The sequence below is a fragment of the Tursiops truncatus genome, chromosome 1 (genome assembly GCF_011762595.2).
Source record: "Tursiops truncatus isolate mTurTru1 chromosome 1, mTurTru1.mat.Y, whole genome shotgun sequence".
Taxonomy (NCBI): domain Eukaryota; kingdom Metazoa; phylum Chordata; class Mammalia; order Artiodactyla; family Delphinidae; genus Tursiops; species Tursiops truncatus.
Genome location: NC_047034.1, coordinates 167,772,025 through 167,798,600, shown reverse-complemented (window position 1 = coordinate 167,798,600; position 26,576 = coordinate 167,772,025). Strand labels below are relative to the sequence as shown.

The 26,576-nt window shown below is 37.6% G+C and overlaps 1 protein-coding gene across 21 annotated transcripts in view; it reads right to left on the bottom strand.

Annotated features, from left to right (window-relative positions):
• Positions 1 to 26,576, bottom strand: part of EIF4G3 (eukaryotic translation initiation factor 4 gamma 3) — a 367,975-nt gene that overhangs the window by 165,320 nt on the left and 176,079 nt on the right. For 9 of the 21 annotated variants that reach the window (XM_033841819.2, XM_033841846.2, XM_073794676.1 and 6 more), the window contains 5 exons: positions 19,025 to 19,120; positions 17,512 to 17,625; positions 13,960 to 13,992; positions 1,241 to 1,420; positions 251 to 365 (listed from right to left, as the gene is read on the bottom strand). In XM_033841819.2, coding sequence (XP_033697710.1) covers positions 251 to 365; positions 1,241 to 1,420; positions 13,960 to 13,992; positions 17,512 to 17,625; positions 19,025 to 19,054 — 472 coding nt within the window. In that variant the 5' untranslated portion in view covers positions 19,055 to 19,120. Of the gene's footprint in view, positions 1 to 250; positions 366 to 1,240; positions 1,421 to 13,959; positions 13,993 to 17,511; positions 17,626 to 19,024; positions 19,121 to 20,645; positions 20,662 to 26,576 lie in introns of those variants that run through there. The other 12 variants (XM_033841833.2, XM_073794694.1, XM_033841836.2 and 9 more) reach the window with 6 other exon arrangements.

Sequence of the window (26,576 nt, the reverse complement as noted above, 5' to 3'; positions counted from 1 at the left end):
AGACATGGGCTTTTTGCAACAGAATTACCAGCTCCTTCAGAAGGTGTCATTAACTAAATGCGTTTCTATAATATTCTTTCCTTGTAAGCCGCTCTAAAAAAAAAAAAAGCTTTCAGGTCAGAACTGTTTGCAACATTTTATTTAAAAATCTTTCACACCACCAAACCTCACTACCTAAACTGACCTGCCAAACAACAAAATGGAATAAGCACAACAAACTAGCAGAAATTGCCTAATTTTTCATACTTACCATAAGCACTGGGGAAGTCCCCAGGTCCCGGTCCAGGATAAAAAGGACCTGGCCCTGGTGGTTGAACCGGATACTGCTGTGGGGGCCCAACATACGGAGGGCCACTATGACGGTACTGCAAGAGAGGGGTTACAGACATTTAGGAAGTAACATGAAGGAAGCTTACTATGGAAAAATAAAGGGGGTGTGTGTGTGTGTGTGTGTGTGTGTGTGTGTGTGTGTGTGTGTGTGTGTGTGTGTGTGTGTGTGTGTGTGTGTGTGTGTGTGTGTGTGTGTGTGTGTGTGTGTGTGTGTGTGTGTGTGTGTAAGAGAATCATTTAAAGGAGGTAAAGCCACTTTGTTAAACATGTTCAAAACACCTGCTTGCCATTAAGACGCAATGAGTAGATAAACAACAAGGATTTACTGTATAGCACAGGGAACTATATTCAGTATCTTGTAATAACCTATAATGGAAAAGAATTGGAAAAAATGAATATACATATGTATAACCAAATCACTTTGCTGCACACCTGAAACGAACACAATACTGTATATCAAATATACTTCAATTAAAAAAAAAAGATGTAATGAGGATGGAAAAAAAAGGTGCGCCTTAGGTAAAGCCATACAGCAAATCAGGGCACAGGAAGACATCAGCTCATTGTAAAATTATTTCAGGCTGATAGCTTTCAATGACACTGAATGGTATTACTGGAACAGGTAGTTATGGACTCTATTTTAGAGCAGCTGGTTGTGGGTAAGGGATTGGGAGAAAGCTAGGATATAAAAACAATTTCTCTACCATCTTAGAAAATTTTAAGAGATGAAGAAATATCTCCTTATGATATTATGAAAAATGACAAAATGGCTTAGACTTACATCCAACAGAAAAGTTCACACGTCACTAAAAACCAAAGCTACCAGCCACCCTCCCTGTTCCCTCTGATGAGAATCTGAGTTAATCCCCACTCTGCTGATGGACCACACGGATCTGAGAGATCACTTTACCTGTGGTATACAGTACTGAGGACCCTGGGGCACTGGGTACGGCATGGGCAGGTGGTTAACCATCATGATGTGCTGATTGGCCTGATACACTGCAGTGGGTGTCTGTGCACCAGGACGAATGGAAGGACTGCTGTTCGGGATGGTAGCTCTAGGAGGCTGTATTTGAGGCCTCTGGAAAAACTGAGGAGGAGAGAAAAAAATATATATATATATTTTTTACAAAGGGCAGTATGTAAATTTTACTATCTTGAGCTTTCTCCTTTTTTCCACTTATAAAAGTCTTATCAACTTGAATTAGAAATACAACATACATAAAGAGAGACTTAATTGCCTATATCTGGGTTCACAAAAAGCATTCCACACGAGGCACAGCCACACCGATTCACGCTTTGATCAATGCTGTCACTCATTTGAAAACAGTAGGGCAGCCTCACTTTTAAAATGAAATCTCAGCTAATTTAAACTAAAAATTCCATACCATAAATTATTAGTTTTAAAATGTGTGGTAAAATATAACAAAAGGGACAGTTGGTATCTCTCTAAAAGTTGTTCTGTTGTATAAAAGCATTGCTTCTTTCATAAAGAGTAGATAGCTCATTATCAACTTATTAAAAATTAAAGTAGTCCCGTAAAAAACTACCATTCAAGTCATTTATAAAGTATTTAGAATATCAATAAATCTTGCTGGACATAAAGATTTTCATCTCAGTTTATCAAGGTCAAATTAAACTAAAACCATCTGTAGGGTTGTCACACGCTAATTGTCACATGATACGAAAAGCCTTCATTTTGCAAATAGTGGCAATCTCATACTAAACTGAACCCAATTTTGCTTTCTCAAATAGTTTGCAATAAAAGTGGAAAATCTAGATGGGCTTGAGAATGGTCTGGAAGGAGCACATCTCAAATCTTTCAAATGGTAACCAGTACTTGTGGTTGTTTATGGTTTTCACTGCAGGCTTAAAAGCCTTGAAACAATATACCAATAGTAAATTCCCACCGTGAATGCGTGTATTCACCAGCAGACAATCAATCTCACTCTAATAATAATAATAAGAGAATAGAGAAATAAAGAGGCCATGCAGAACCAGTAGTTTGTTACCTGGATGGGTCTGAATCCTCCCTTCAATTATGAAGCAAGAAAGCAGCAGGAAACAGAAAGAAAGCCAATGGAAAAGCTTATAGATCAGTAGGAAGGGGTAGGACATAGCATGCAGCTCAACAAAAATATCTTTCTATTTAGTAATAATAGGAGAAGAAAGAAGATTAGAAAATCAGAATGACAATTCTCTACTTGAGAATTCAAGGGCACAAGAAACTGAAGAATCGAATGACATTTAATCAAAAGTAAATAAATCCAGTGGCAAAAATATTCTAATAGTAGCCAAAAGTATTAACAGCTTGAAAGGAAATGTATGCTTAGTGGACAAGTACCATTGGAACTACTGATTCCTACTCTTGGCTCTCCCCCATGATATGACTCAGCATTAGTTATTAAGCATCTCTATGATCTGCTCTCCATCTTCAATGGAGATGAGAGTTAACAGGAGAAGTGCCATTTGTTGCTTTTAAGTTTGCAAAAGTCCTAAGAAATACCTAAACCTTTCAACTTTTACCAGACTCCACATGACAGAAACTTGCTCTTTTCAGTTAACCAGGTATATAAGAGGCCACTTATAGCTTTAAAATGGGGAAATATAGTAATACTCTAAAAATGCTGTCTAGCTCCAAAGTCTCTTGAGTTGTCTCACAATTCCAGACATGAGTGTTGCTATTGGTCCAAATAACTGCAAGTTTGACCTTTGGGTCCACTCAGGTCTTATCATGTCCTACTCCTAAGCATCAAGCTACCCACAGGTGGTAGGAAGTAACTTGTCATCTTGTGCTGAATTGCAAGAATTGGGATCCAGTGCCCAAGGCTCATCCCCATTCAGCCCTCATACCCCAAGGGAAAGAAAGCCCTAAAGAGAATAAGTCACAGAAAAGCAACAGACAGTAAGGTATAGCAGGAGAATGAAGTGAATGGGGAAACCAGATGGGGGAAACTACAGAGAGTAGTTGGTGAAGATGAAAAGAAAATACAAGAGGCAAGGGTGATAACATAGGAACCTGGGCTGGGTCACAATGACAGCAATAGTCTTCAAGTTATCTCCACTGACACAGTTTTGGTGACAGACACAAGAATTTCTGTCATTTGCAACCAGGAACACTGGACTAGTAAACTTTCCAGGCTAGACTTCACTTCTCCTAATTACATAGCAGACAGAATCTATTATTCATCAATGTGAGCTGTGAACACATTTCAGGAATGAACTTAACCATTTTTATAACTCGGTGTATATATCACAGGAGCCACAAAACTGTTACAGGACTCAAGGAAAGGAGGGTCATTCACCTGGCTCAACTTACTGAGCACTACTAGATGTGAGCCACAGTGGATAAAAAGATTAATTCTGTAAGAATCTTTTCCATGAACTCTAGAGGGCAGGCAAGACAAGGAGAGTACTGAACGGATACAGGTGATGATCCACTGTGGTTATATTACCAACAAATTTTGTCAGAGTACTTATTGCCTTAAGACACATGGTGTTACGGGGAGGTGAGGGGGAGAGAGAGAGAGGAAACTAGTCCATTAACTTATGCAGAACAAGAAAAATAGGCATGGGTAAAGTTTTCCCGTAAATACTTCTCTCACCACTATTTTCCAACTGTTCTGCTGGAATTTTTAACCAGCCTGTCTAGAATAACTGAGATTACATTTTATTCAAGGAGATTTCTGAATAGGATAAGACTGTTTACTTAAGCTGCTCTGAAAGAGAAACAAACAAATGTTTCTAATGATACTCTTAATATCAACATACAGCCAAGCCAGTAAAACACAAAATTTGTGGTTATGTGGACATACCATATTTTTTTTTTTATAAACTAAGATTTCAGCTTTGAAGCTAAGTAGAAACTTGTATTAAACAGGAACACTAAATAACAACAATGAAGATTCATATAGTACTTTAAGCTACCAGGTACCACTCTAAGCACTTCACATATATCAATATATTAAGTTATCCTCACAACAAACCTCTAAGGCAGGTACTATTTTTAACACCACCATTAGATATATGGGGAAATTGAGGGACAGGGAGATTAAGTAACTTGCTAAAGGTCTGCCATGTGTAATTTAAACATATTCAGGTTCTGGGCCTGTACTTTTAACTGTTACACACTCTAACTCTCATGAAATGGAACACCCCTCATAATTTCAAACAAGTGACATCAGTCAGAAGAAATCTTTTCTTTTCAAAGGCTGAGGGATGTGGCAGGACGTTTATCAAACTACACTGATGGGTAGCAGATCCCTCAATCGTAATTGATTTCTGGTAAGAAAACTCCATCAGTCACCTCATGAAATTCATGTTTATCATTCAGGAAAACAAATTTCTCCTACCTACAAGATTCTAATTCTCTATCTCCCTTAGAGTAACTGAAACTTGTTCATATGCTTTTTTATCCTTGGTACATTTAACAGGCCTACTTTTACTCAACTTCACTGCACTAAGATTTTTACTATGACAGGCTATTTGGAGCTTGTCTTTCCCTTTATAAAGTACACCATCTCTCTCTCTCTCTCTCTCTCTCTCTCTCTCTCTCTCTCTCTCTCTCTCTCTCTCACACACACACACACACACACACACACACACACACACGAGGTTCTAATGTCTCCAGGACTAGAAAAGGTGTAACGGTTGGACATGCAAAGAAATAAAAAGAAATGGATTCTCTTTTTTGTACTCCCTCCTAACCATTCAATTGTAAATATAGAATTAGATTTAATAGTTGGTAGGCACGGCAGCAAACCACAGCTTATTGAAAAGAGTGTGTGGATGTGAACAGGCTTTCCCAAACTGCTTGCAATGCTTCTGAATCCTTTTTCCTCTCCACTGAGTACTGAAGAATCATTAAAGGAATCAAACTATCCTGTTTTGGAAGGACAGTACAGGCCATTTAGTCTAACCATATACCTAAAGTTTGAATCTCTTATATGACATGCCTTTGAGGTTATGAGACTTTAGCAACTCAGGACACAGTTCCATTTCATTGTTAAATGGAGTTCTGACACTGCAAGAGTCTCTCCTTCTACTGGCTCCAAATCTATCCCTCTGTATCATCTACCCTCTGGTCTGACATCTATCCCCCAAAAATCACATCAAAGTCAAATCCTTCCTCTCCAGGAGTGACAAACCTCTGAGTTATCTGAAGACTGCCATCACTGCCAACTTACACATCACCATTTTTTGTTCCAAGCCAATCACCACCCTCCACCCCCTCTCCCTCCAACCGAGATTTTTAAATTCCCTAACCAGCTAACTCTTTTTTCTCAATCTTCTCCCACTGTTCAAAGTTCTCAAAGTAGAGAGCCAAACCTAAATATCCAGGTCTGCCCAGACCATACCAGGCCCTCATTCAATAAATATCTGTTGCTAAGTAAAGAAACAATATATCTCTTTTATTCTGGCCAACTCTGTTTCCATTAATGAACAAGAATCACAGGATCACAGGAGCTCTTTTGTCAACCACATTTTACTACCAATTAGTACTGAGTTACAATCATCTAAAATTCTTTAATATTCTTTATATATAACCTGGCAGTAAGTCATGCTCTTCATTTCTGTGTGTACTCTTATAGTTGTGTTTTGAAGTTCATATAGGAATCTAGTGTTTTATTCCTTTGAAAATTTATCTGGCTAATTTCAACCCATCACTTCAGATTACACAGATTTTTTTTTTTGGATTCTAAATATATCATGCAGTATCAAAACTACATGACCGGGCTTCCCTGGTGGCGCAGTGGTTGAGAGTCCACCTGCCGATGCAGAGGACTCGGGTTCGTGCCCTGGTCCGGGAAGATCCCACATGCCGCGAAGCGGCTGGGCGCGTGAGCCATGGCCGCTAAGCCTGCGCGTCCGGAGCCTGTGGCGGGAGAGGCCACAACGGTGAGAGGCCCGCATACCGCAAAAAAAAAAAAAAAAAAAAAAAAAAAAAAAAACATGACTATCGGCAAATTTGACAGGCATGGCATTAATCCAAGTCACTGATAAAAGATGCTGAAACGGGACAGGTAAGGAGAAAAGAACCTTGTACAACGTATCACCTCAAAACTGGATTTCAATCTGTTTAGTCTTTTATCTTGCAATGGTCCACTAGTATGCCAGGAAAACAGCAGAGGAAGATGACAGCCCTCATTTGAGGTGGTACTTTGGGTAGCTCCAAAGGGCTAGGATACATTTAAAACAGAAGGTGAATTTATAGGGTACTTAAGATTGCTGACCTTCACAGAAACACTCTAGAAGCAAGAAGGAAAAAGTTACCTCTTGGAAAATTCTTCTAAAGACGTAGTAATTATAGCTTTACCAAAGTTTCCTGGCCAATAACAATGGTAATAAATGCTTTATGAAGATGCTGTTAATTTTTTTTTTTTTTTTTTTTTTTTTTGGCCGTGCTGTGCAGCTTGCAGGATCTTAGTTCCCCAACCAGGGACTGAATCCAGGCCCTGGCAGTGAAAGCACCTAGTCCTAGCCACTGGACCACCAGGGAATTACCCAGATGCTATTAATTAGACTATATCATTTTCTCATGACTTTGCTCTCTCGAATCATCAAAAGACAAAAATATCTCTAAAAAACTATATAATAACCAGAAATTCTTTGAAAAACACCTATTCATTTTCAATAACCAGGAAAAATCTTATTCAATCACATTAGTTCTTCCTATGTCAAAAACCACTGAGTACTTATTAATTTGCAAAGCAATAAAAACCATATGAAAAATATGTTTCTGAAATCCCTAGCTTTTTGCATATATAGTTCAACCTACTGGAGGGGTAAACAGTAAGAACCTCAATTAAGAATTTGTTAGGTTGGGACTTCCCTGGTGGCACAGTGGTTAAGAACCTGCCTGCCAATGCAGGGGACACGAGTTCGAGCCCTGGTCTGGGAAGATCCCACATGCCGCAGACCAACTAAGCCCGTGCGCCACAGCTACTGAAGCCCGCACTCGTAGAGCCTGTGCTCCGCAACAAGAGAAGCCACTGCAATGAGAAGCCCGCACACCGCAACGAAGAGTAGCTCCCGCTCGCCAAAACTAGAGAAAGCCCGCGCACAGCAGCTAGAGAAGACCCAACGCAGCCAAAAATAAATTAATTAATTTAAGAAAAATTTTTAGGTTAATATCTTTTAAAAAAAATTAAGTACTTACGAAAAATGTTAGTGCTATGATTTTCTGACAAGTTAGAAAGGGACAAGTAGTAAAGAGTCCATATAATGGGATATCATTCAAGTATCAATCAGATATTCTGCTGACTTACAACAATTTATAATGAAGGTTATTCATGTAAAATTCTTTGTTTTCCTGCATGTAACACATATTATCACATAATTGAGTTTCACTAAGAATTAGGAAATGTAAGCCCTATAGCTGAACTGTCCAACAGGTAGCCACTAGCCACATTTAGTTACTTAAATTTAATTTAATTTAAAATTCAGTTCTTCAGCCACAATGCACAATTCAAGCACTCAATAGTTACATGTGGCTAGTAGCTACTACAGTGAACAGCACAGATACAGAAGAGCTTCTTCATCACAGAAAGTTCTATTAGACAGTGTTACCGTAGAGGATTATGTCAGATGGAGGAAAGAAACCCTTAAGGATTCTGGCAGGAAGAAGAAAGTGTTCTATCAGATCATAATGCAGAGTCTGGGAAACAAGCATCGTTGGAGAACACTTCATTCATAGGTAAAAATAGCTTGGGAAAGGGGAAAGGTAGGCAGTCTCACTGCTAAAGGAAACTGACACTTATCAAGGGCCTATTATGTGTCAGGCACTGTGACAGGCTGGTACTTTTATTCGCCACAATACCCTTAGGAAACATTGTTATTATAACACCTCAATATAACATCATTTGTAAGCATATTTTATCCATTTCACAGATAAGAAAGCTGAAGTCCAAGGTTAGTCTGCAGAAAAGGTTAGACTGAATCCCAGTTATGCCAACTCCCAACCTATATTTTCTTCACTGTCTCTGCTGCAATCCTACAACTCCTTGTGAGAAAGGCACCAGATAAAACTGCCCATCACTGGCCTACATCAAGCTCTGAAAAATACAAGAGTTCTGGTGATGAGACTGCATAGATGCTTGGCCAGATTTCCTATCCATTAAATGCCAGGTCCTGATATGCCAGGTCTGGCCCCAGAGGCAAACCCAAAGCGTTCATTTATTTTATTTTCCACATCTAAGAAAATGTCTAGAGCAATACAAATATTTCTCTACCAAGGACTAGGACTTCAAATGTAACAGCACAACTTGGAGAACAGAAACCTTCAGAGGTCATAATTGGAGGGAGGGGATAAACATAAGCCAGCTGTTTCTTTTTTTTAAATCTTTTTGCAAAAAGAACCAAACTACAATAGGAAAACATGCATAGTTTCAATGCCTGCCCCAGGTAACATACTCCTTGATGCCAAACACTGTTTTTTTAAGAAGCTTATTATTTGTTTAAGCTAAATCCAATTAATTCGAACATTATGTGAACTAAAATCACATATCAACATACTGCAAAATGTTTTTGTTCCACAAACACTTTAAAATACCAATTCCCTGGTTTTCCTCATAATGCAAAGACTATTCAGCCATAGTGTGTAACCAACGCTTGCTATTTCTTGTGAAATCCAAAAGTAAAATAAGGACAGGAACATAAGTAACTTTAAACCACAATTACACAAACTTCAATGACCAAAGACATGAAGTTAGTAACACAAGCCAGATCTACATTATACCAAGTCACTTGTTTTAATTCTGGGTGTACGTTCTGTTCTTTCAGTTTCTAATTACCTTGGGATTTTCAAATATCAGAATAAAAATAGTTGACATATTTCTAAAGCCAAGAGTGTTCTGCAACACTAAGTTATAGTGTTATAGTATAAAATAACTTAGGACTACTTTCTTTTAGTATAAAATAACTTAGGACTACTTTCTTTTACCTTTGAAGAAAACTGTATTCTAAGCTAAAGCTCTCTTCAGATTATAAAATGCAAAAAGAATAGAACATCCTTATTAATCTAAAGAAACCCTGCAAAAGCCAAAAATTAATTGTACCAGGAAGATGATGTGGCTGACATAATACTAATTAGAACTTGATATCCCTGACTTGAGGGACTCAAAAAGAGCCCCGGTTGGCCACACATAAAGATCATCTAAATAAAAGCAGTTCCAAGAAACATACACATCCTATAGCAGTTTCTTGGTTGTATTAAACTAAAAACGTTTACCATCTAAAATCTTGTTATTTGTCTCATTTCAATTCTGATAACTTCATTTTACAAAGAAAAAATATATAGGTTCTAGATTACTAGATTATTAGTTTTCTTTTCCCAAGCAATTACCTTCAAATAGCTCATCTAAATAACTACTGATTTTTTTTTTTTTTTTTGCATCGTTTTGCCAACTAAAAATTGGCACCTGTCATCTGCCTCTACAAGGATTAAATCACAAGCTGCTGCAGCCGCTGACCTTCAATACACACTGAAAGGAGTTCAGGGTGGAGATCAGGAATGAGGCCTTCTGTGCTCTGGGGAAAAACTGGCAGAACAGGCCTTTAGACAGATATTTTCAGGAGAAGATTTTATGAGCCCAATACTTGCATCTCCTCATATCTAGAAAAGCACTAAAATCATTCATGGTGACGTCTGCTCCTCGTGACTAGCAGTAACCTTCACGAGACTAGCAGCAACATTCTGCAGAAAAACGTGTGCTTGATTACATGTACTCCTCCTTCACCAAAATCACATATATAACTGACCTTCCCCCCCTCTACCTCTTTGGAGGAGTTTCTCAGAGCTATCTGAGATGCTGTCTCCCAGGCTACAGCCCTCATTTTGCCCCAGATAAAACTGCACTTACAACGCTCACCTTGTGCATTATATTTAGTCAACAGTTTATAGAACCAATTGTTACTAAACATCCACGAGAAGTTATGTATTTACTATGGGACTTTAGAATCATCAATCATAGGAAACATCATCCAGCATCAAATTATTTTGTAAAAAAACTAAGATCAAAGCATGAAAGGACATATGATTGGAAAGGTAGTCACTGATGAATAATTTAATAAAGGAGAAATGAGAAATCTATTCACTAATTCTAACTAGTCAAGACTAACTCTAACCCTTGATTTAATTCCTTCTGGCCAAAGCAAACAGCCGTAGATGAAAAAACCATTTGGGCCTTCAACTTTGAGTCTTAATCACAACAAACTAAAAATATCCCAGGACAAAGATGTTTTCCCTTAAAAAATGTATTTTCTGTATACCACTCAACTTTTGTTATCAACTGTATTGTTTTCATTATGCAAGCCTCTATATGTCTTGTTTTGTATTATGAGCATGAATCCATGCTTCTCCATGAACCTCTTAGGGTTTAGGTCTCTATCTGGCTTAGGTTTGAGAGGAAGATCTCTTAAATACAGACTTCGGCCAGGGATTCTTAAATGGGAAATAGCATCACCTCCACAGAGTGTATCTGGAAATGTAGGAAGGTGTATTTTGTTTTGTTTTTTAAATTGTCACTGGGGGAATTCCACTGGCATGTATGGCCCAAAAGTTGCTAAAGGAACTGCAATATACAGGGCAGTTTTTCATAACTGGTTATTCCATCCAAAATGCCAATACCAACTCCACAGGGAAATAAGCCGAACTGGCTCCTACATTCATGGATACAAGACAGCAAACTCTTCCTAACAGTGTACTCCATGCTGTTCCACAACACTGGTTCAACTACATGCTGCTCAGCAGTGTCACTTCAACCACACTCTCCCCTTCTCTATTTCTCCAAGGTAGCTACTGCAGAAGCCTGAGCCAAGGTTATGTATTTCCTTACTCACTCAATTCTGTGAGGTATAAGGAAAAAAATTTTAATTGTACTTAGGAAGGAAGAATACCAGAGTAAAAGCGGCCAGCTAACCGAAGTTTTTGTATCCAAAAGCAATGCTCTGGATTTATGCTGCATCTCAAGAACCCATCTTCAAGAACTAGCGTGGGGCGCTTCCCTGGTGGCGCAGTGGTTGAGAATCCGCCTGCCGATGCAGGGGACACGGGTTCGTGCCCCGGTCCGGGAAGATCCCACATGCCGCGGAGCGGCTGGGCCCGTGAGCCATGGCCGCTGAGCCTGCGCGTCCAGAGCCTGTGCTCCGCAACAGGAGAGGCCACAACAGTGAGAGGCTGGCGTACCGCAAAAAAAAAAAAACTAGTGTGGGTTTCTTGCTAACAGATAAATAATAAATATATATACATATATAGTTCTACTCTTTTAATGGTTGAAACATGCTGTAATTTCACAGCATCATCCTACAAATTAATGAAGGATAATCTGCCAATACTTTTCTTTGAGACATATTACACGTGAAAAATGATTTCAGCATAGAAATTAACCTTTTCTCAGTAAGATTTCTTACAGTTTTCCTTGGTTGTTGGAATTAAATAAAGACAAAATGTATCACAAACCTTTAGGCTCAGAAGAAAATTTTAAAAAATAGATTTTCCCGGGCTTCCCTGGTGGCGCAGTGGTTGAGAATCTGCCTGCCAATGCAGGGGACATGGGTTCGAGCCCTGGTCTGGGAGGATCCCACATGCCGCAGAGCAACTAGGCCTGTGAGCCACAACTACTGAGTCTGCGTGTCTGGAGCCTGTGCTCCGCAACAAGAGAGGCCGCGATAGTGAGAGGCCCGCGCACCGTGATGAAGAGTGGCCCCTGCTTGCCGCGACTAGAGAAAGTACTCGCACAGAAACGAAGACCCAACACAGCCAAAAATAAATAAATTTTTAAAAAAAGGCACACCTGGTATTCTTAAAAAAAAAAAAAAAACGATTTTCCCAAAGATGACAATATATAAAGGCTTAAACACAACTTCCCTATCTGAGGACCACTGCAACTGAACCCAAGTAATAGAAACAGCCTTATATGAAGGAGCTCAGAAAACTTTTTACTGAATCACTAGTTTCTTTTTACTCTGCTTCTTGAACAGACATCTTCCAACTTTCTGTCAGGAGTAACTGGCTTTACCCCTGACTGAAATGTAAACCCTGCCTTTTTTATGGCCCTTGACTAGATCTGTTACCAAAAAAATGTGTAATCAATCTTTTTACCTAAGAGATTATCTATTTTTTTAATTATTAGTAATCTTATCCCCTAGATTCGTAGTATATGTCACTCTGCTAATCATTTTATTTGTATTATCTCATTTACTCTTCACATTAGTCCTGAGATGGTATTGATACTGTCCCCATTTTACAGATGAGAAAACTGAGGCTGAGAGCAGTAAGTAGATTGCCCAAGAACACCCAGTTAATAAGGAAGAGTTAAATCTAGGTCTAGCTGACATCAAAGTCCAAGCTCTTAAAGTATTTTAACTATGCTATCTTTATCGAGTAAAAGATACCCCTGAGTTTTCTTTATCAAATCCAAAGAATTGCCATCCTTTTCATACAACCACCTCTGAGTTCTCCTGCAAAATGCCTTTAACACCTCAGAATCTGCTTGGCTTTTACATCGTCCAAATTGGAAAGACTGTATTTTGAGAAGTAGAGCTTTGTATTAAATCACTGCTAGATAATGAAAGGCTTCAATTAAACAATAACCATTTACTCAGTAATAAGAATTCTAAATATGATACCACAGGTAAACGCTGGTAATATTCCTCTCATTTTATCAAACCATACCAAGTTGCATGACGATATTAAAAATAGCCAACCCTTCCTGGCTGCTTATTTTATGGTAGCTGACTTACATATATTATCTGTGATGGAAAGGGTATTTACCCCATTTTACATATGAGGAAACTGAGGCTCAGAAAAAGAACTGCTTAACTCAGCTGGTAGGTTACACAGTAGACTGGTAATATAAACCCAGATCTATCAGATTTAGAATTTAGTAGGCTCTTTCTACTACAGAATGCGAAAATGTTTCAGAACACTTTGGGGAAAAAACTCTGCAAGTCTTTTTCTTTCTCCCAAACCATCCCTTCTAGTATATTCCTGCTAAATAAACTAGTGTCTGCATATACATTTTTGAAATTTTAATTTATACAATTACTTCATTTAAAAGAACAAATAGGCTAAAAATATTAAAACTAAATAAGGTATCTATTTTCTATATATCCTAAGAATAAAGATAATTCTATGCAGCAAATGAATGTATATTATAGTTAATGAATCTGTTATTAGGTCTAAGTTAGTAACTGAGATTAAGTGGTTTTAGAAATACTAATGCTATTTTATACACATCAATACAGGTTACATCAGGATGTTAACAGAAAACCCTTAGAATGTTGCCTATTCCATTCAGTTAAATTTAAACTTAATACAGGTATCCACAAAATCTGTAATGGCTTAATATATCTAAACATTTTCAAGGTCCTCTAAATTCAGAGCAATTATTTTTTGGAAAGTAAAAAAACTCTATTATTTTTAAACTGTGTAATAAACAGAAGGAAATTGGTTTGTTAATAACCAAATGCTGTGAAATACAAAAAGTACTGCATTACCTCAGACCGAAGCTACTCCGGAAAAGACTGGTTTGAGTGGGTCCATGGAATGGCAGCATTCTAAGAGTCAGAAACTACTAAAGCCCCCACCTATTAGTTAAGGGTAATAGTGAAGGGGCAAGGGTACAGTACCTGATGATGGGCAGGTCGAGGCCCCGCTGCAAACTGAGAAAAGGAGGGAAAACAAACACAAAAGGAAAGGCACAAAGAGTCAGAAACACCACAACAAAAACCAAAATGTCACACATTATGCCAAAAGAAATAAAACCCACAAGAAAAAAAAAACACAAACAGTCAAAGCTTTGCTGCAGGACAGTGACAGACAGGTACTGAGAGTCAAGAGGTTAACACCTCTACCAGAAATAGTTTGCCATTTATCAGCTGGGAGAGAAACAGCTAAGCTGTTAGGCACATAAAGGTGCTTCTCTGATAGGAATTTTTTTAAACCCTAAAATAAAACAAAAGAAAGTTTGAAACACTAAGTGGTTATATTAAGACAAACATATGAAAAGTCAACTATGCTTATGCAACTGATATAACTAGAGGGAATGAGAAATGCTTTTATATTACAAGAAATAGCCAGGAGGTAATTATAATGTCCAGCAGGAAATAAAGAATGTAATAGGATGGATTTCAAATTTACTTAAGTTAATTGGATATCTCACACATGAAATGGAAATTTCAGTATCTTCCTTTGTTTCTTGGAGTTAAAGATTAAAATTTATCTATTATAAATATATAAGCATATATAAATATATATTTATGATCTATAAATATATGCAAATATATAAATAATTATATATATTTAAATTCAATTAACTAGTAATGTTTAATACCAGGCATATGAAAGCGAACAGTAGTAAAGAACATCATTCTGTAACATTAGTAATCAAAGCGGTACTATTATAAGCTCAAGAAGAAAAAAAGAGTAAAAGAAGTCAAATCTCTCAATTACTATTTATACACAACAGCACAAGACTGTATACATGTACCTACTGCTATCTGATATTGAGAATAAAAGCCAAAGAAAACCTAACTTCTTAGCTAAATCATAGAGTACTTGAAAGCGGGTAACACATATTCCAACTCTTACTTTCACTAACTTAGAATGGAAGAAAAAGCTTTTTCACCCATCAAATTTTAAATACAAAATCTCTAAGATCAAATAATTCTTCATCAGAGCAAAACTGGGCTTCCAAAGTGATTTTACTAAAAAGAACAGAGGAATTATTCGGGCCCATAGAGTCATGTACTGGCTACCTACACATTAACTACTGAAACGTTAACCACCCTCTTTAACAGTTAACAGAAAATATTTAGCGAGCAGTTTTGAATGCAAACCTTACAAGGATTTTACTTAAAACATTTAAAAAGCTAAAATACATATATTCCTTCCGTTGTTTGAGCCTTCCTTCCGTTAGCTCATTATAATGGGTTATCCAGACTGAAGATGAACTATGAAACAAATCCTCATACTCAGAATTTAAGTTACCCACAATAGCATATGCAAGAGATTTGGAATTATTTCCTCCACTGCCATTACTTAATGTAAAAAATTTTCAAGAAATTGCAGTGGGTCACAAGCCACAATGTAGGAGATGACTGAAGACAGCTCTATCAAGAATTTACCTTAGAAGCTAAAATGTATACCTATTATTTAAGTAATGAAAAGTACCTTAACATATTTTGAAGTTATTCAATACAACTTAATGAGCTCTCCATGACCTGTACGATTACAGTGTGTTAGCTAGCCATTAGATCTGCTAACAACCACTGTAAAATAGTTTTTCAGAATGATGATAATGGCAGCTACTGTTCTTGCAGAACATTTTCTCTTCCAAGAAACTGATGTCTTATATTTTCAGTTTTCCAACTATGAAAAGAACACAGATCAAACCTCTACTATGGACATTAAGCTTCAAGAATAGGTTAACACCACCCAGGTGGTATTAAAGTGGGAGGGTAGAAGTGAGATGTTTCTTCATGACACTTTTGAAGGAAATGGGAGAGAAGGGCCACGTTAAAAAATTAACCTTAGTACAGTAGTACCTGTCTTATCACTGTTCCACAGAAAGGCCCCATTTCTAAGGCTCTAAAATAAAAGTTGAAACTTTATATATTTGGAATGTTCCAGTCAAAAGAGAATTTTCTATGAGCAAGAGGAGTACCTTATAAAATTACACATATATTAAAAAAAAAAAGTTAGTGGGAAAGTACCCTAGTCTATTTTGCACTAGTCACCATTGGCTATTGAGTTTTTCATTTGTAATGACAATAGTCTTAATCCTATGGGTAACTGTAAGCAACAGAACAAACTGTAGTCGCTGCTGGCTCATATTAAAAATAGAAACTTTTGTTTCTTTTTCTTTTTTTTTTCTTTTTAAAGAGGGGTCTTTAAGATGGTGAGGACTGTAGATATTAAGGAAAGCAATCTTCTGTGAACTTGGATCCAACGTTAATGCCACCCACTCACCCACCCACCCACTCACTCTTCTGTGCACAGTTGGTAACTGAGCATGGCCAACATATATTGATATAGCTTTGGCACTTAGCACCACAGAATATAAAAATAACCAATGGTTACAGGTTACTGCAAAAGCCAAACTGTCCCCCTCTCCCGATTAAGCATTCAATAGTTTCACTATTTTGGAAGCTATTTAAAAAAAAATTACAGTTTAAAGAGTTCCAATACAACCAGAAAATGGAACATATAGGTAGCTTATCACTATTTTTTTTACTTTTAAACAAGACTTTCAACAATATAAATTTAACTAAGATACTAAGTATCAAGTAGAAATACAGGCACAAAGATCACCTCAAGGAGGGAGGGGGGTCACTTGAAGCCAGTTGGATTGCAGAGGCAGCTGTCCAGGGAAGAACAGAGAAGCCTAAACTGTGCAATTGCCAATGGCCCATTAATGCAGAAATAGAACGGAGTAAGCTTTAGCTGCTCTACAAAGCCATGGAGAGAGTCCCTTCCTTAGTGCAACAGCTTACCTCTCCTCACCAGTTGGGATAGCTGTGGGATGGATGAGACTAGACTATGGCAACTTGGGATGTCAGAAGAAATGCAACCCTGCCAAATTCCAAACCCAACTTCACCCTCCCAGCACCAACACAAATGAAGCAAAGAAAACTGGACCCAAAACAACAAGCAAGAGTAGTGTGGGGTCTGCTAGTCTTGCACTTGTTTTGGGATATGTAATGGAATGTTATGTGTGTGGTTTTTAGTAATGAGGGTGGTAATGGTCACTAGCAGAGCAGATGGTAAAAATTGCATAGAGGATAGTGTCTGAAGAGTTTATGACCACAGAAAAATGGCTGACAACTATAGACAGTTTTCCCCTTGATATTCAATTATAAAATGGAAAGAGGGAAAAAGAAGCCTTGAAATTTATCTTTTAAAATCAAATTCATCTGAAAGGGATATCCCTCTTCAAGTTTAAAATAAAGAAGAATCTAAACCCCAAATTACTCCTGTCTAATTCCCAATAGAGAAGACCCACCCAATTTGTTATTCTTTTCCCCACTATGCCTGGCAAAAACTGCCATGCTAGGTTAGACTTTCAGAGAGGAAGCAATCAGTGCATTTGTGTTCATCAGCCAATAAATGGATGTGGTCAAAAATAATGAGTGCCAGAGGCACCACTGCCTGCAAGAAGTACAGTTTGTTATATTGCTTACAATGCAGTATTTTATCCAGCCTCTTCCAGCCAAGGACCTGTAAACGGGAGTCTGTTCCAAAACCTTCCTCCTCTTCCAGTTGTCTGTGCAATGTATTGGCACTGTTCTGCTGGGCTGTCAAAAAAACTGGTTTAGAGATGCAGCTCTTCAGTCAGGTTTTGCGCCAGTTCTAACCATGTAAATTTAATTTTATTTTTCCCCAATAATTATAAAAGGGGTAAAGGGGTAAAAAGGGCCATAGAATCCTTTGCAATAAGAGCTTACCACAACGTTCCATGTTTAATGATTAGAACTGGGGCCTATCTAAATTAATCTGGTGAGATCTCAGGCCCATTCCCAGTAGTCAAGTGTCCACATTCCCAAACCACTCTCAGAACAAAACTTGCATCAGACATCTTGTTGACCATTTCGGCAAAAAAACCCAAAAAACAAACAAAAAAACCCAGACAAGCAAACGGCCAACTAGGACCAAAGTTCCACCTCCTTAGAATGGTTCCACCCCCTGGGAAGAACCAGGATCTAAGAACAGTATTGGAGAAGAGGGCAATAGGGAAAAGGAAGGTAGGAGGAGGATAAGAAAGAGATTACATTTTGGTGAAGTCTGTGATCTCCTAGTTCTTTGAGCAATTCTATCACATATTTCAATATTCCTAAATTCATGCATAAAACCAAATGAACAGGAGCTAATGCAATGAAATATTCCTGTACTACAGGTGAAAAAGCAAAGGTGGAGAACCAAAAGAAGATCCCTGTATTCTGAGGAAAACACAGAGCTGAGATACAAGTAGGGGTGTGAGAGACAATGTGAGATGTTACAGAAGCACCTTCTAGCAAAAACTAATCATGCAGGGCAGGAAACAACATTCTAAGGAATGGACAGCTGAAGCCACTGTACACTTTTGTGAAACAGAAGGATGAACCTTGAGTAAATTCTCAGTCTCTGAAATACTTATTGCAATCCATGTAAAAGATGAGCAAAGAGGATGATAGCATTTACACTTGTATGACAATTTATTTACCGTCTGAAGAAATAAATACACTATTGGTGTAAGTCATGCATATGTCCACACAGTCAAATAGTTAGAACTGATCTAGTAACAACGATTCAGAAGTCTTACTTCCCAAAACACTGGAATTTCAGAGTCCAATTAATGAAATTTAATTTACTTTCAAAATCATGCTTTACACTTCTCCTGAATTTTGAACAGTACAAATAACAAATTAAGAGCTGAGATGAAGTGAACTTGAATGCAACCAGAACTTGAATGACACAGAAAAGTAAAAGAAGATTAAAAGCTCCATTTCTTCTTGTTCTTAATAAATTCAAATTATTCCTATAGGAAAGGTCTGAAAATGCAATGCTATCCAATAATAATAGTAATAATAATTTAAAAAATTATTTTGGTAAAAATTTTCCAAAATTGAGTAAAAATATTAGCCAAAAGAACCTAAGCTACTACAAACACAAACTTAGGTGGAGAATATTCTCTAGAACAAGTTTCTGCTCACTTACCGGAGAACGGGTCTGAGGTTGTGAATTCATTGTCTGAGGAGCTTGAGGGTATACCAACGTGGTTGGACCTGCATTCTGTCCAGAGGGATAAGGGGTCTGTCAAAGAATGGCAAGAACAATATCATAACGTGAGTAAATATGGCATAGTAACTCAAATTCAAAGCGTTCAAAAGTTTAGGAAAGTGTTTATTAATGTTGTTTACAGCTCTACTTTTAAAAACTTATTTTTATCACAATACCCAGCAATTCAGAATCAGTGCAGCTTTTTTAGAAGTTTTCTTAAATCTCCTGATGAGAAGCAATTTCATCACACTACTCAGAACGGTGAGCAATTTAAAACTTATGAATAATTTATTTCTGGAAGTTTCCATGTAGTATTTTCAGACTGTGGTTGACTGCCGTTAACTGAAACCTCGGAAAGTGAAATTGCAGATAAGGGGGGAATACTGTACTTTATACTGAAGCATAAACTTCTGGCTGTCAAGATAATACACACAGAATTGAGATGTACCCCTTATGAAAACAGAGAAATCTCTTTCTACACTTCAGAAAGTTACATAAGAACTTAGCCCTCTCATAACTAGTGTATTACAGAAAGGAACAGCAGCCCATTTTTTTCACAGAAGACGCTGAAAACATGCATGCTGGCCATATTTGATCTTATTCAAACTTTTCACCAATATCTTCAACACTAGAGCCATATAAGTAAACACACAACTAACTGCAAAAGAAGTATGTGAATTAACATTCAGGCTCAAGTTCTTTCATTCAGTAATACCACCCTTACTGTCCACACATAGCTGATGCTCTATCAATACTGAAACTCTATCATTGCTCTCAAAATGAATATTAATAAAACAAAGAATTTATTTTCCTTTAGCTTGGAATTACTCTTTTAAACAAACAAAAAATAATCAAGTACTTCTCATATTTAAATCGTTATGTATGAAAAGAGCTGATGCATACTCTGTACACAAGCAGTTTCACCTGAATGCAAAGCATAACATCTGATGACTGCCACACATGGTTGTGATTCCTCTCTCACAACGTATGCCATTGTGGCATTAGCAATATATATGTATATTTCTGTTGTTGTTGTTGTTAATGGACTCGGGTCCTTTTTATTTTATTTTTTTAATTGTTGGCTGCCTTGGGTCTTCCTTACTGCGCGCGGGCTTTCTGTAGTTGCGGCGAGAGGAGGCTACTCTTCACTGCAGTGAGCAGGCTTCTCATTGCGATGGCTTCTCTTGTTGCAGAGCACAGGCTCTAGGCGCATGGGCTTCAGTAGTTGCAGCACGCGGGCTCAGTAGTTGTGGCACGTGGGCTTCAGTAATTGTGGCGTGTGGGCTCTAGAGCACAGGCTCAGTAGTTGTGGCGCACGGGCTTAGCTGCTCTGCAGCATGAGGGAATCTTTCCGGATCAGGGATTGAATCCGTGTCCCCTGCACTGGCAGGCTGATTCTTAGCCACTGTGCCACCGGGGAAGTCTCCCATTTTGCTATATGTTAATAGGTGCATTGATAAAGAAATTTTGCCAATACCTCGCTCAGCTTTCTTGCAGAGAATCTGTCCATTCTTTGTGAATGGTTTTAGAAATTTCAAGGAATGATTTTGACTTGTACCTGTTGTTGAGGCAGGGAGTACAACCGTGAAAGATGCCTCTATGCTTTTCCTCTCCTCTCTGCATTTAATGACATGATTAACCAAGTTTATTGATTAAATTATTCTCAAGTAACTTCTTCAATATACTATTACACTTTGTTGAAAAACACTGCAAAAGCCTGAATGGGAACATTCTATGAACATGTTTCATAACATCAAATGTATAGAGAAGCAGGGATAGTCATTTTGATAGTCATAATAGATTTTGTTCATACTTTCCTTTTCAAATACTTTCAAAGTTATCACAAAGATTTACTTCTCCAAGACTATATACATGAATGCTTTATATTTAAATGGCAATCCAGTTCACTGTACAAGTTTACAAGTTGAGACATATTCTCATTTTCATCATTACTTTCAAGTTTCAATGAACTCTCTTAAGTCACTGACTTTTTTTATTAACTGCAGGTAACAACAAAAACTAGCAAATGGTGGTAATTGACTCTCTGTTAACAGAATGCCAGTGAAGGAAGACAAGCCAATCAAAACACACTTTGTACTGCATACATAACCTTTAAGTCCATAATAACTACTTAAAAAACAGTGATTGTGACAATTAAAGATAGAAATCTGAGGGTGAATCCCATTACAACACAGAACACACTAACAGCAACTTAGGTCCAGATGCTGACGGTTTTCAAAATAAGGATGTGTGAAAAAATTGATAAGATTTTCAATTTTCAAAATAGAAGGGAATTAAGCAAACAAAAATAATTATAGCATTTAGATAGCTCTTAATATGTTTCAGAAACCATTCTAAGCACTTCACATATGACAAGGAGATGAAAGGTTATTTCTTAAAACACTCACTTCCCCTTAAATAAATACTGCCGTAAAGACTAAATTCAATATTGTGCACATGTGTGCAGGCACACATAAATCTGATTTAGAAATTATGTAGCCACAGCCTTTCAAAGAGCTATCAGGTGATACTTACCAAATTTTAAATAAGCTTATCCTTTTATTACACAATTCCATTTCAAGAAATTGACCCTAAAGATAAATTCATAATAGCAAAAAATAAAGAAGCACTCTGAATACAGAGTGCTTATAAATGTCTTATAAATGTCTCCATTTATAAGAGAGAGATTAAAGTAAGCTATATTCAGTCAAAGAGAGAATGTAGTGTAATCTCTGAGCTAAGAAAGAATGAGGTAAATCTACATACACTGTCATGGAAAGGTATCTACAATACTAAGTGACATAAGCAAATCACAGAATTAGTAAGAATAAAAATCCTATTTGTGTAGTGCTTTTTGATATATGCTAAGAGTATACTCAAAGATGTCTTGGGAAGACATATAGCAAACTTAAAATTGCTACTTCGCAGAAATAGAATTGAAAGGGGGATATAGGATACAACTTGTAGGTTTTATTTTATATACTCTGTATTAAGGGCACACCTCATTTTATTGTGCTGCGTGTTACTGTACTTCACAGATACTTTGATTTTTACAAATTGAAGGTTTGCAGGAACCCTGCATCAAGCGTGTCATTTTTTTAAGTATAGTTGATTTACAATGTTGTATTAGTTTCAGATGTACAGCAAACTGATTCAGTTATATGTATCTACATATATTCTTGTTCAGATTCTTTTCCAATATAAGGTTATTACAAGGTATTGAATATAGTTCCCTGTGCTATATAAGCATGATTATCAACTCTATTTTCCCAGTAACACTTGCTCACTTCATGTCTCGGTGTCACATTTTGGTAATTCTCGCAATATTTTTAACTTTTTCATTATTATTATTATATTTGCTATGGTGACCTGTGATCAGTGATCTTTAAGGTTACTATTATAATTGTTTTGGGGCACCATGAACTGCACCCATATAAGTCGGCAAACTTAATCCATAAATGTTGTGTTTATTCTGACTGCTCCACTGACAAGCTGTTCCCCATCTCTCGCACTCTCCTCGGGCCTCCCTATTCCCTGAGACACAACAGTATTGAAATTAGGCCAATTAATAACCCTGCGATGGCCTCCAAGTGTTCAAGTGAAAGGAAGAGTCCCATGTCTCTCACTTTAAATCAAAAACTAGAAATGATTAAGCTTAGTGAGGAAAGCATGTCGAAAGCTGAGATGGGCAGAAAGATAGGCCTGTTGCGCCAGTTAGCCAAGTTGTGAATGCAAAGGAAAAGTTACTTCTTGAACGAAATTACAACTGCTATTTCAGTGGACACACGAATGATAAGAAAACAAAACAGCCTTATTGCTGATATGGAGAAAACTTTAGTGGTCTGGAGAGATCAAACCGGCAACAACATTCCTTTAAGCCAAAACCTAACCTAGAGCAAGGTCCTAACTCTCTTTGGTTCTGAAGGCTGAGAGAAGTGAAGAATTTGCAGGAGGAGAAGTTTAACGCTAGCAGAGGTGGTTGGTTCATGAGGTTTTAGGAAAGAGGCTTGTATTTGTATGTCTCCATGACATACAAATCCAAGGTGAAGCCACAAGTGTTGATGTTGAAGCTGCAGCAAGTTACCCATAATATCTAGCTAAGGTAAGGAATGAAGGTGGCTACACTAAACTACAGATTTTCAGTGTAGATGAAACAGCCTTCCATTTAAGAAGATGCCATCTAGGACTTTCATAGCTAGAGAGGAGAAGTCAATGTCTGGCTTCAAAGCTTCAAAACACTGGCTGACTCTCTTGTTAGGGGCTAATGCATCTGATGACTTTTAGCTGAAGTCCGTGCTCATTTATCATTCCGAAAATCCTAGGGCCCTTAAGAATTCTGCTAAATCTAGTCTGCCTGCGTTCTATACGTGGAACAACAAAGCCTGGATGACAACACATCTGCTGACAGCACGGTTTACTGAATATTTTAAGCCCACTGTTGAGACCTACTGCTCAGAAAAAACGATGCCTTTCAAAATATTACAGCTCGTTGACAATGCACCTGGTCACCCAAGGGCTCCGAAGGAGATGTACAAGATTAATGATGCTTTCCTGCCTGCTCTCACAACATCCATTCTGCAGCCCATGAATCAACTTTCAGGTCTTATTATTTAATGAATACATTTCGTAAGACTATTTAGCTGCCATAGATAGTGATTCCTCTGATGGATCTGGGCAAAGTAAACTGAAAACCTTCTGGAAAGGATTCACCATTCTGGATGTCATGAAGAACATTCGTGATTCATGAGAAGAGCCCAACATGTCAACAGTAACAGGAGTTTGGAAGAAGTTGATTCCAAACCCCCGCGGGGTTCCAGACTTCAATGGAGGAGTCACTGTAGATGTGGTAGAAACAGTAAGAGAACTAGAATTAGAAGTGGAGCCTGAAGATGTGACTGAATCGCTGCAATCTCATAATAAAACTCTGTGACAGATGAGGAATTGCTTCTTATGGATGAGCAAAGAAAGAGTTTCTTGAGATGGACTCTAATCCTGGTGAAGACTACTGAAATGACAACAGAGGATTCGGAATATTACATAAATTTAGCTGATAAAGCAGTGGCAGGTTTTGAGAGGACTGACTTCAGTTTTGAAAGACATTCTGCTGTGGGCAAAATGCTGTCAAACAGCCTTGCTTGCTACAGGGAAGTCGTTCATGAAAAGAAGAGTCAGTTGATGCGGCAGACTTCAATGTTATTTTATTTTAAGACATTGCCACGGCCACCCCAGCCTTCAGCAGCCACGACCCTGGTCAGTCAGCAGCATCAACATCGAGGCGAGACCCTCCAGCAGCAAAAAGATTATGACTTGCTGAAGGCTCAGATGATGGTTAGCATTTTTAACAATAAAGTACAGTTGACCCTCAAAAAACAGGGGTTTGATCTGTGTGGGTCCAGTTACATGCGTATACTTTTCAATAAATACTACAGTGCTTCATGATGTATGTACATCAAATCATTATGCTGTACACCCTACTGATACAGCACTGTTTGTCAATTACACCTCAGTAAAACTAGCGGAAATAAATAAATACTACAGTACTACACAATCTGTGGTTGGTTGAATCTGCAGACGTGGAACCAGGGATACAAAGTGCCAACTATGGGACTTAAACATCCATGGATTTTGGTATGTGTGGTGGGCCCTGGAACCAATCTCCCAAGTTGTTCAAGGGTCCATTGTGTTTTTTAATTAAGGTACGTACATTGATTTTCTTAGACATAATGCTATCGCACACTTTATGCACTACAGTATAGTGTTAACATAACTCTTATATGCACTGGGAAACCAAAAAATTTGTGTGAATTGCATCACTGCTATATTCGCTTTATTGTAGTGTTCTGGAACCAAATCCACAATATTGCCGTGGTATGCCTATATGTATTTTTCCTTTTTCATAAGAATTAATTACTTTTATAATAAAAACTCATTGAAGATAAACTCTGTGATAGTTTCCCTTTCCTTCAACTTCCCTTCATGTGATAGAAAATAGTAAAGCAAACCAGAAAATCCAGTAGGAGGTCTGTATTTTGCGAAGTTTTAAATATTTCTGGAAAACAACTGAAATATCGTCTCATAAATCACAATGGAAACTAAATCAACAATATTTATGGAAATGTAACACAAAGACACTATGCTGTGGGCTATGTGCCTAAATGAGGCCAATAATATATGTTTACTGGTGTTTTAAGCTTCAAGAAATCCACAATTTAATCAATAAAGAGATAGATAATAGATGTACGTAGTATTTACTCAGCCATACAGTATAATCCTTTGTAGTCATTAAAAAAAGATACAGAGGAGTATTTAATGACATGGAAAGAATGATATTGAGAGAGAATGCTGAAATAAGCACATATATGTACAAAATGTTGGTAGTATCTCAAGTCACTAGAGAAATACCAAAATTACTTAATAAATTGTGTTGGGATGACTAGATAATCATCTAGGGGGAAGGAGGATATATATGCTCAACTCATGATACCAAAAAATTCCAGATTGATTAAAAATGTTGGAATGTAAAACATGACACTTTAAAGGTACCAGAGGCAAATCTATTTCTGTCATCTTAGAGCTGGGAATTACTTTTTTTTTTAATAAATTAATTTTATTTATTTATTTTTGGCTGCGTTGGGTCTTTGTTGCTGCGCGCAGGCTTTCTCTAGTTGAAGCGAGCAGGGGCTACTCTTTGTTGAAGTGCGCGGGCTTCTCATTGCGGTGGCTTCTCTTGTTGCGGAGCACGGACAGGCTCTAGGCGTGCGGGCTTCAGTAGTTGTCGCTCGTGGGCTCTAGAGCGCAGGTTAAGTAGTTGTGGCGCACGGGCTTAGCTGGTCCACGGCATGTGGGATCTTCCCGGACCAGGGCTCGAACCCCTGTCCCCTGCATTGGCAGGCAGATTCTTAACCACTGCGCCACCAGGGAAGCCCTACTTTTAAAATCTAAATAAAAACAGTACCTATGGATACACGAAATATTTTTTTAAAATAAACTATTACTATAAATTTATAAAAGTTCTCAATTTTAATATTTTTCTCTATAACCATATGTGTATATACATATATATGAGTAAATGTGTTCCTTCATTCTTATTAACTAGCTATTAGAGGATATAAATAGTGAGAAACTCTTCTACCAAATAAATGTTTGACATCTAAATCTGGCCAGAGAAGTAAAGATAATACCTTAAAGTCTAGACCAGCACTTTGACCATATTGGCATCCACAATGCTTCGAAGCACCTTCAACCTCTTACAATTGTCTTCCTGAGAGATACACAACCAGTGTAAATAAAAATTTCTGTGATGAACTTTTTCATCTTGCAAAACTGAAACTGTACAACCACTGGTCCAATTTAACTTTTATTTATACACATTTTAATCACTTAGAATTTAAATTTAAATAACCAGATATGGCTAGTTGCTACCATACTATACAGCACAGATGCAGAAAGCTGTTAATTCCAAAATTTTACTCTTCTCATGTCTACCTTT